This window comes from Pseudophryne corroboree, chromosome 9, assembly GCF_028390025.1.
Source record: "Pseudophryne corroboree isolate aPseCor3 chromosome 9, aPseCor3.hap2, whole genome shotgun sequence".
Lineage (NCBI taxonomy): Eukaryota > Metazoa > Chordata > Amphibia > Anura > Myobatrachidae > Pseudophryne > Pseudophryne corroboree.
Window position 1 is genome coordinate 426,844,377 of NC_086452.1, and position 10,508 is coordinate 426,854,884.

Genomic DNA, 10,508 nt, shown 5'->3' on the forward strand with positions numbered 1-10,508 from the left:
ACAAAACTTCATTAAAAATATGAAACCCAAACTCATCTGCGACCAGTGATTGCTTAAAAAGTTTACTTGACATGCTACAAATCTATTTAGGATCTAAGTGAAATCGGAGCCCGGGATCAGCCCACCCCCTTTTGTCTATTATACATGCATATTTTTCTGATTAAAAGGTTAAAAAAAATACTTTTGTACAGGCCTTGAGAAGCTGCCTCAGGACTTTAGACTAAGCAGTTTTACAATGTGAGAAGCAAATGTACATGGAACGTCTCAATAATAAGCCATAACTCTGCAAGGGGGGGGAAGCAATAGGAAATCTTTGTTTCCTTGGCACGGCAAAAGGTAGGAATATGGGCATTACAGAACAGCTTGTTTTCATTGCTTTCAAGCTCTTTTATTGCAAGTAAAGCTTAAATTCCCTTCCTGCAGCAGATGGTTCAGAAAGGCAATATACCGTCATAATCTAATTTATGTTTCAATAGCCTCAGGCAGCATAGGGCAATCCTTTCTTTCATTTAGGTATTTATTACATAGAGTCCTATACTTTACATTGTTTTATTCCTGGAATGTTGTGTTGGCTTTTGGCAACCTTACGTTCAGTGTGTTTTTGTTTTATGCAGCCCAGCAGCAGTTACATGTCATATTCAAGGGCTACAAACAATAAACAAGTCAGCTGACGTGATACAACAACATTGGTGAGAAACCCTGAAGCAAGTGGGAAGATAAGGCACAGTGTATTTGGTAACCAGGTGAGGGGCACAACCACATACCTCCCAACTGTCCCGATTTTCGCGGGACAGTTCAGTTTTTTGGAGACTGTCCCACCAACGGGCCACAGTGTCCCGTGGTTGGGGGGGCAGTAGGGAGGCTCTGTCTCCCGCTGCCCTGCTTAGCAGAGCAGCAGTGATTAGACACTGTGTGCATGCGCACAGCGTCTATTCACAGATAACAGAGGGAGAGGGAGCGTGCCAGCAGTTCACAGAGCGCTGGGCATGCCCCCTCAGTGATGAAAACGAGGGGCGTGGCGCGCGATCGCGGCACTCCCGCAAAGCCACACCCACTTTCCGGTAAGCCACGCCCCTTTTTGAAATCGGGCGCAGCTTTGCCGTGCGGATGTCCCTCTTCCCACGAAGCCAATGTTGGGAGGTATGCAACCAGTGGTGGGAGTCAAATACATTAACAACAGGTTTTACAGGGGCGAAGGGGGCAGCAATGGCGCCGCAGCAGGATAAGGAGGAGGGGTGCCGGGCGGCCCGAAGGCGCGAACGCCGGGGGAGGGGGGGGTTGGCTGCAGGGAGGCGGGACCCCCTCCCCTTTGCATCACCTGCAGGGAGCCCTGGGCCAGTAAAAGGTGCGGCCCAGAGGCATAGGAGAAAGGTAGATGCTAGAATCAAGTGGGCTAAGGGACCTTTTCCGTAAGGGGGAGGAGTTACAATGCAAGGGGGAGGAGCTAGGCCAGCGGGATAGTTCCTCTACTATCCACGCCACCAACTATTACCTTTAGTAATTAGGTGGTGAGCGAAGCGGAGCGGAGCGAGCCACCGTGCCCGAAGCGTGGCGAGCGAAGCGAGCCCGCGAGGGTACTTTTCGGGTACCCTGTTCGCCCGTAGCTCCTCCCCCTGGTGACGTAGCTCCTCCCCTCAATACGTCACAAGGTCCCTTCAGCCCCTCCGATATAGAACCAACCATAGGAGAAAGGGGGAATGGGGCAGCCATTTTAGGCCCAAGGGGGGAGGGGCAGAGCGGCTATGGCCCACTACAGTCCAAGGGAACCCCTATTAACGTTGCAGCACAACGGTTGCAGAATACCCCAACACAGGCTAGGAACGTAGGAGCAGCATGCCAGGAAGGGGGAGTTATTCTCACCGACACAGCTAGCGGGGCAGGGTCACCCGAAGTGAGGGGGAGATGGGTATTCCTGGCAGAGACACAGCAATATAATAGCCCGGCTAGGCAGCCAGAGGGCACTCCTAGGCAAGGGGGTAACTGGGGACAGGGCGCAGGGAGCGCACAGGACAGGGACATTACACTAGGGTTGCGAAACCAGCTTGCCCGCTCCCCTGCGTTTATATCCCCGCCCAGGAGAATGTACCAGCAGACACCAACGCCAGTCACAGGACAGAGCAGGGGCCACGAAACGCCGCAAGCAAGCAATCGGGAGCAAGGAGCCACATCGCAAGATTTCACATCACAATCGCAAAATTTCACATCACAAGCGCAAAATTTCACATCACAAGCGCAAAATTTCACATCACAATCGCAAGATTTCACATCACAACCACAAGCGAGAATCCAAGACAATTACAGCAGTTACAGAGACAGTGCGGTCCTCGCCATGCCCAGCGGCCCGTCAGGGCAGCATCTTGCCGCTGCAAGAGCGGCGGAGAAGAATACAGCGGAGGCCGGTGCCGTGACCAGCCCGGCCAGAGAAGACGTCTCCACAGCATCACTCAGGAACGGTGAGATGAACCATGTGTTTAATATGCAGAATGTGAATGTTATGTTATGTATAATAGCAATACACAAAGTGTGAGGGGTGGTACTGAAAAGGGGCAGAGGCAGGGGTTGCACCAAAACAGCGCAAATGGCAGGGGGGCCACCTTAAACGAGGTAGCGAACACACAATGGGAGGGTAACAGCGCCGCAGATAATCAGGCAATCGGGGCAATAGCAGCGCATCCGAGGCAGACGACGACGAGGCATGCAAGGTATTGAAAGAGCAACTGCGGTTGGCCAGGGCCAATCACAAGAAGAAGAAGTTGTCAGCCCCAGGGGCAGATACAGCGTGGAGTAAGCTAGGTCAGACCGGAGCAGCTAAGCCAGTTTTCTTACAGCAGGGAGGCGCATTGGATCACGAGCTAGGCGCATTGGCAGGGCATTTGCCTAAAGAAATTAGGAAGGAAATTGTGAAGGGGGATTTCATCGACATATGCTCCCTTACAGAGGAGGGTCTCAGGGACAAGGAGAGGGGCAGCGAGAAGGGAGTAGGGCGCGGGGAATCCTACAAGACAATTGGATGACCGGGATGTTCGCATACTCTGGTTGCTACATAGAAGCTTACCCAAATATGGCAATGAACATGATGAAATACATCAATCTTGTTTATTCAGTGTACAAGGATTATGGGGGAACTGCGTGGCGCAGATACGACGAGTCCTTTAGGTTAAGAGCGCAAGGGCAGCAACCCATCAAGTTTGGGACAAAGGATATCGAGCTGTGGCTCAAGGCGCAGGCAAGAGGGGCTAGCGATAAAGAAGCGACAGCGCAAAGGCAGGGGGCAGGGAGGCCTGGCACGCATAGACAAGATATGCTCAAATGCTACGCCTTCAATGACACCCGGTGCACACGGGCGTTCTGCAAATTCAAGCATGCATGCACGCACTGCAGCGGAAGTCACCCGGCAAAAGATTGCTTTAGAAAAAAAGGCCGACAGGGAGAGAGAGGGGAAAAGGTATCCGGAGCGCTTGTGCCTGTCAAAGGCAAGTAGCCCAGTGAGGCTGGAGGGTATGCAGGCATGGCTAGCCAGGTACCCCAAGCGTTTAGAAGTCCAGCGGTTGCAGGAGGGTTTTAGAGTAGGGTTCAAGATCCCAGTAAGACGGGACGTCCTTCCGGGCGACCGCAATAGGAACCTTCATTCCATCAGGGAGCAGCCGCAGGTGGCGCGACAGGAAATTGGAAAAGAATTGGAGATGGGCAGGATGGCCGGGCCATTCGCGGCCCCCCCAATTGAAAATTTGGTAGTGTCACCGCTGGGGTTAGTTCCCAAGAAAGCACCGGGAAAGTTCAGACTTATTCAACACCTATCTTTCCCGGAGGGGGCATCGGTTAATGATGCCCTGGACGTGGAACAGTGCTCGGTGCAATATCAGTCGTTTGACCATGCGATAAAAATGGTTAGGAGGCAAGGAAAAGGGGCCTTGTTGGCGAAGCTGGACATCGAGTCAGCGTTCAGGCTACTCCCCCTGCATCCGGACAGTTTTTACCTTATGGGTTTCCAGTTTGAGGGCCAATATTTCGTGGACAAATGTTTGCCTATGGGATGCGCAATATCTTGCGCGTTATTCGAAATTTTCAGCTCCTTCTTGCACTGGTGCTTGGAAGCACGGACAGGCTGTAGGGCAGTAGCGCACTACCTGGACGATTTCTTGCTGGCAGGCCCAGCTGAGTCTGGACAGTGCGCGCAGTTGCTGCAAGAGCTCACAAAGATGCTGAACGAGTTCGGAGTCCCCATTGCGGGGGAGAAAACTGAGGGCCCAAAACAGGTTATCTCTTACCTAGGTATAGAGATCGACACAGAGAAGATGGAGTGCCGGTTGCCAACAGAAAAAATCGAAAAGTTGGAGCGAGAAATCAGTGCATGCGCCCAAGCGAAGTCAGTTACCTTGGGCCAGTTGCAGTCATTGCTAGGGTCGCTGAATTTTGCTTGTCGCGTAATCCCTATGGGGCGGATTTTCAAGCGACGTATGGAAAGGGCAACAGCGGGAGTGAGGAAGAAACATCACTTCATCCGCATCAGCGGGGAATTGAAGGAAGATTTGTTAGTATGGCATTTTGATTTCTTGAAACAGTTTATCGGGGTACGCATGTGGCCGAGCAAGATATCGCCAAACCATGCACTGCAGCTGTTCACAGACGCAGCAGGAGCCATAGGCTTCGGAGCGTACTTGCAGGGAGAGTGATGCGCAGAAGAATGGCCGCAAAGGTGGAAGGACAGCGGTTTGACTAAGAACTTGGCAGCTTTGGAGTTGTTTCCTATAGTGGTAGCCGTAGAGGTTTGGGGCCGCAGGCTAAAGAATAAGTTCATACAGTTTTGGTGCGACAATATGGGTGTGGTACAGGCCATAAACAGCCAATCTGCCTCGTACGCACCGGTGATTAGGTTGCTGAGGTGGTTGGTAGCGGCATGCTTGAGGCACAACATCACATTCAGGGCAAAGCATGTGCCAGGAGTCGAGAACGTTATCGCAGACGCGCTGTCACGTCAGAAATGGGAGGTGTTTAGGGTGGCAGCGCCGTTCGCGCGGGGCCAAGGTTTAACATGCCCTTCTCATCTTTGGCAGATAGCCGAGCCTGTTTGAACGAGCTGGTGGAAAGGTCCCTGGCGCCAAAGACCTGGAAAGCGTACGTGGCAGCATGGGAGAAATGGCAGCAGTTCCAGGGGAATGTAAGCTCAGAGGGCCAGGCGCCCCTGCAGCAATTGTTGGAATTCTTAGGCAAGAGTAAGGAGGAGGGAGCATCAAGGGCAGTGGCAAACACCAGGCTGGCAGGGGTATCTTTCTTTTCAAAGTTGCTAGGGAAAGAGGACCTAACTAAGGCATTCGTAGTGCGCACAGTGATGAAGGGATGGGCCAGAGCGGAGATACGGAGACCGGACTCCCAGGAGCCAGTAACCATAGAGAGGCTTAAGAGCATTATTCACATAGTGGCGAAAGTATGTAGCGGAGAGTACGAGGAAACACTGTTTAAAGCAGCGTTTATCATGGCGTTTAGCGGAGCATTTAGGGTCGGGGAGCTGGTAGCGCAGTCAAAAACGGCCACCGGAACAGGCCTGTTGGTAAAAAACGTAGCGGCCTCGCAGGGCGCGGTCTTGTGCAAAATTCACAAGTCAAAAACGGACCAGATAGGGAAGGGAAGATGGGTCCAGTTGGGCAGGCACCCGGACACAACAGTCTGTCCAATCGAGGCGGTACAAAATTTTTTGGAGGTCAGGCCAAAAGGGGGCGAGAATTTCCTTATTCATGTGGATCAGGCGGCACTTACCAGGTTCCAGTTCACAGCCATATTTAAAAAATGCATCAAGGAGTTAGGCTGGAACCCGAGGAAGTTCGGAACCCACTCATTTAGGATCGGCGCCGCAACATCCGCCGCAAGCCAGGGATGCTCAGCCGAAGAGATAAAGGGGAAAGGGGGGTGGAAGTCAAACAGTTACAAATCTTACGTCAGGCCGGTGGCCAGGGCGCCGCCGCAATAGAAGGAATTGACAACTGTCCTAACACCCCCCCCCCCCGCTTCCTCTAATCTTCGCAGTGATCACCGGGAAGCGGTGTTGGATCTTCGGCCATTCATACATATTCTGGGCAGCGGCACGGGCCGCAAAAAGACCATACGGGCGCCAGCTGGGGATGAGGCGAGAAGAGGCAGCAGTTTTTTGGCTGGGCAACAGGGGCATGGTATAGGAGCAGGCCAGGGAGGCCTGGCTCAAAGCCGAGCTGGCATTGGGAAAGCCCGACGTGTTGGTGTTGCACCTTGGAGGAAACGATATCGGGAAAACAAAGTCGCTAGACCTGATCAGGCAGGCCAGGGAGGACATTGCCTGGATAAAAGGGCGGTGGAGCAACGTGCGCATAGTCTGGTCAAAAATTATCCCGCGACTAGCCTGGAGGGGGGCTAGGTCAGGGCACGGAATAGACAGAGCTAGGAAGAAAGTCAATGCGGCCATCGGTAAAGTGGTCACAGCCAACGGGGGAAGCGTTATACACCACAATGACCTTGCAGGGAGATGTGAGGGTTTTTACAGGCACGATGGGGTGCACCTGTCGGACATAGGCCTTGATATCTTCAACAATGCGTTGCAGGATGCGTTGGAGGGTTTGCGGTGGTAGCGCAGGGTGGGGCTTCGGTCCGCAGGTCACTGGGACCTCGTGTGGCGGGGAAGGAGCGGTGCACAAGGCATGGTAAGGGGGGATTGTCAGAATGCCTCGCATAAGTCACCAATTAGTAGGCCGTACGCCTGGTTCCAGCTAAATGCGGCAGGGGCCATACGGGTTGCGCGCCGTGGTAGGGTGTTATGCGCATGGTAGCTGGTCCCCCAGCGCAGGGGGCGTGGTCCGTCGGCCCGCAAGGGCGGGCCGGGTACGCCTCAGGCGGGGAGGGGGCGTGGCCGTTGCCGGTAAGGCGGCGTAAGGCACGCCCCAGGCGTTTCTCTAAACAGCGGGAGAGCCGTGCACCGCTTCCTCTCCTTTTTACCCTGCAATGGTGTGTTTTTGGTATTAGGTGGAAATAAAGCTGTGACCATTTATTCTTTGCACAAAATTACAAGTCTCGTCTCCAGTTATTTGATTAGAGCAAGCCGGCGGGGCACCAGAAGGTCACCCTCTCCATCCTTATGTCCTAATGACCATTTTAAGTATACCAAAAGATATACCGAAAGGTAGTGTAATAATTCATGCATTTAATACTCAAATAAGAACAATAAAAGAGGTACACAAAACTAGATAAACAGAGGGACTATATACATACCCACAGCCAGTCAGCCTGCCCCAGGTAAGGGCCTGCACTTGACTCCTCGATGCAGCTGCACGCTGGTGGTGGATGCTAGTGGGTGAGTGACTGCCTCCGCTACCGAAAATGCGCCTGATAGGAACAGGCGTTCTGGAAGCAGTGGCGGAGCCCCCTGTCACCAGAGGTGTAGCAAAGGCGGTGCCAGTGGAGCTCATTCTCCAGGCGCCAGCCTCTAGCAAGGGCACTGCAGTCCCGCCAGCAGCTAACACTGCGCTGCCAGCGGCATCAGTGTTCTGTCGCTGCACTGCGGGAGGAGGAGGGACGGATGCTCTCAGCTCTCCCCGGGCCCGCCGCCTTCAGCACAATAAAGTTGTTTTTTTTTCTTTTCGGCACAGCGCATGACGTTATGACGTTCGTGCGCTGTGACTGAAGAACAGGAGGAGCTGCCCACCGCCGCAGCACGAGGAGCTCTGGACGAGGGCAGGAGAAGTAAGTGTATTTGCTGGAGAGACACGGGGGGAGGAAGCCATGGGGAGACACGGGGAGGGGGTGCAAGCAGCCATACATACGGAGACAAGACACAGGGGGGGGCAGCAGCCATGGGGACACACAGAGGGGGGGAAACCATGAAGACACACAGGGGGAGAGGCAGCTACGGAAAGACACAGTGGGGAGGCAGCTTTGGGGAGATACAGGAGGAGGTGGCAGCCATGGAAAGACACTCCTTTAGTTTAACCCCACATGTACACTTGGGGGGGGGGGGGCACAGCACTGATGTGATCCGGGCGCCGTGGCTACACGCTACACCTCTTCCTGTCACCCCTACTTAGCCTGAGCTGTGCCCGCACACCCGCCCGCCAGCACAGACCGCAACAGGGCTGTGTAGCACTGCAGAGTTCCTCTGCGCCCCGGCCCACCCTCTCTCAGCGTCTTGACATGCTTACTGCGCATATCAGGACTCAGGACACTAGGGAGAGGAGGAGTCAGCAGGCCAGGGCCGGGCGCGGAGGAACTCTGCAGTCGTACACAGAGATGCTCAGCCCTGTTGCGGTCACCGATCTGTACTGGTGGGCGGGTGTGCAGGCGGCAACTCAGGCTATGATAGAGGGCTCCGCCACTGGTTCCGGAACGCTGTTTGGAACGGCGTTTTGGCGCAAATATAGCCCTGACAGCGCTCATGAGCAAACGGTTCGCAGAACCATACCTAACATTTGGTATTGGTTCTGTGGAACCGGTGCGAACTGGCTGAATCCCACCACTGGGTACAACCAATAAACTAAAATTCTTTAACGATAGGTCATCCTATTTATAGAGCAAATGTATGTCAAGGGGAAAACAATGGGCCTTATTCAGGTTTGTTAGCAAACCAAAACAGTAAGCAATTGGGCAAAACCATGTGCACTGCAGGTGGGGCAGATGTAAAATGTGCAGAGAGATTTAGATTGTGGGCCTAAATCAGAGTTGATCGCAGCAGCAAATTTGTTAGCAGAGTGGCAAAACCATGTGCACTGCAGGGGGGGGGGGGGGGGCAGATATAACATGTGCAGAGAGAGTTAGATTTGGATGGGGTGTGTTCAAACTGAAATCTAAATTGCAGTGTAAAAATAAAGCAGACAGTATTTACCCTGCACAGAAACAGAAGAACCCACCCAAATCTAACTCTCTCTCTGCAAATGTTATATCTCCCCCACCTGCAGTGCACATGGTTTTGCCCAACTGCTAACAAATTTGCTGCAGTGTGTTCAAACTGAAATCTAAATTGCAGCGTAGAAATTAAGCTGCCAGTATTTACCCTGCACAGAAACAATAACACTCACCCAAATCTAAATCTCTCTGCACATGTTACATCTACCCCACCTGCAGTGCAGCATGGTTTTGCCCATTAGTGTGCTATTTTGGTTTGCTAACAAACCTGAATAAGGTATGTAACCTGTATTTTGAACATTGAATACACATCAGTGTATACCTTCAGTGTGTTGCCATAGGCAAATGGATTTTTACTGTCATTTCTGGCACATGATTTAAAATAAAAACAAACAACTTCTCTATAGAGACCAAGGTACACACAGACATTCCTGAGTCACATGCCTCATTATTAGAATTACTCCCTAGACAGCCAACTTAAATATAGTATACACCGTGAGTATAGAGCCCTTGCACATATGGCTTCTGTCACCTGTAAGCAGAATGAGTCACTACTCACCTCCCATCACCACCCAGAGAGATTGCTGCACATCAATAACTTCCATAATGCATACCTCTCAACATGACCCTCTCCAGGAGGGACACAATGCTCTGCTTCTGGACTTTTCTCTTAATTTGTGATTGCCCTCACCTGTTTTGAACAGGGTAATGCAGTGTTTCCCAACCATGATCCTCAAGGCACACTAACAGTCCTGGTTTTAGTGATATCCAGGCTTGAATACAGGTGACTTAATTAGTACCTCAGTTATTTTGATTTAACCATCTGTGCTGCAGCCTGGATATCACTAAAACCTGCACTGTTGGTGTGCCTTGAGGACCGCGGTTGGGAATGCCTGGGTTAATGGATAAGAAAGGTGTTTCAGCACAGGTGATGGCAATCATAAATGAAGCAGAGCATTGTGTCCCTCCTGGAGAGGGTCATGTTGGGAGGTATGATAATATCTGAAGGCACTTTATGTACATAAGTCCAACTGTGTAAGCAAAAGACATAGGTCAGGCATTCCCAACCGCGGTCCTCAAGGCACACCAACAGTGCAGGTTTTAGTGATATCCAGGCTGCAGCACAGATGGTTAAATCAAAATAACCAAGGTACTAATTAAGTCACCTGTATTCAAGCCTAAAACCAGGACTGTTAGTGTGCCTTGAGGACCGAGGTTGGGAAACACTGACGTAGGTTATAGAGATACTGACTAATGAAGCACTGTGACTCTCAGACACATCTATCTATTACTACTGGTGCAATCTAGTATGGCAGAGATGCAGAATTCTTCGTGTGAGAGGGTGCGGCTGCTGTGTGGTGGTGCCTGCTGCCGTGCAGGTGTAGACTCGGTACTCACCAGGCGCCGCTCTCTCTCACCTTCAGGTGCCGGAACCTTCAACGGACCTGGAAATCTTCAGTCGGATCCGGACACGGCGATTCCCTCTCGGAGCTGACCGACGAGCGAGCTGAGGATAGAAAGGTTTACCTTAAGGGGGGTATCGACCCTTCTTCCACTGGAACAGGGGATACCCCAGGGGTGACCGCGACCTTCACCGGTTGGGTGAAAGGTCATCACTGGCACAAAGCCTCAGCCACCCAGCTTTCACA

The 10,508-nt window shown here is 52.3% G+C and overlaps 2 protein-coding genes across 2 annotated transcripts in view; one reads left to right on the forward strand and one right to left on the reverse strand.

The window, feature by feature from the left end:
* The window catches only part of LOC134957107 (coiled-coil domain-containing protein 3-like), a 119,098-nt gene extending 109,606 nt beyond the window's left edge, over positions 1 to 9,492 (reverse strand). The window contains exon 1 of the mRNA XM_063938843.1: positions 9,419 to 9,492. The gene's annotated coding sequence lies outside the window, so the exon portion shown is untranslated. The remainder of the gene's footprint in view (positions 1 to 9,418) is intronic.
* On the forward strand, positions 5,033 to 5,965 carry LOC134958840 (integrase/recombinase xerD homolog). Its single transcript, XM_063941551.1, has one exon. The coding sequence runs from the start codon at positions 5,033 to 5,035 to the stop codon at positions 5,963 to 5,965; it is 933 nt and encodes a 310-aa protein (XP_063797621.1).
* Positions 9,493 to 10,508: the final 1,016 nt, after the last annotated feature.

What these genes read in the sequence shown, in the direction of transcription:
- LOC134958840 (XM_063941551.1), top strand. Translation starts at nt 5,033, where the DNA reads ATGCCCTTCTCATCTTTGGCAGATAGCCGAGCCTGTTTGAACGAGCTG.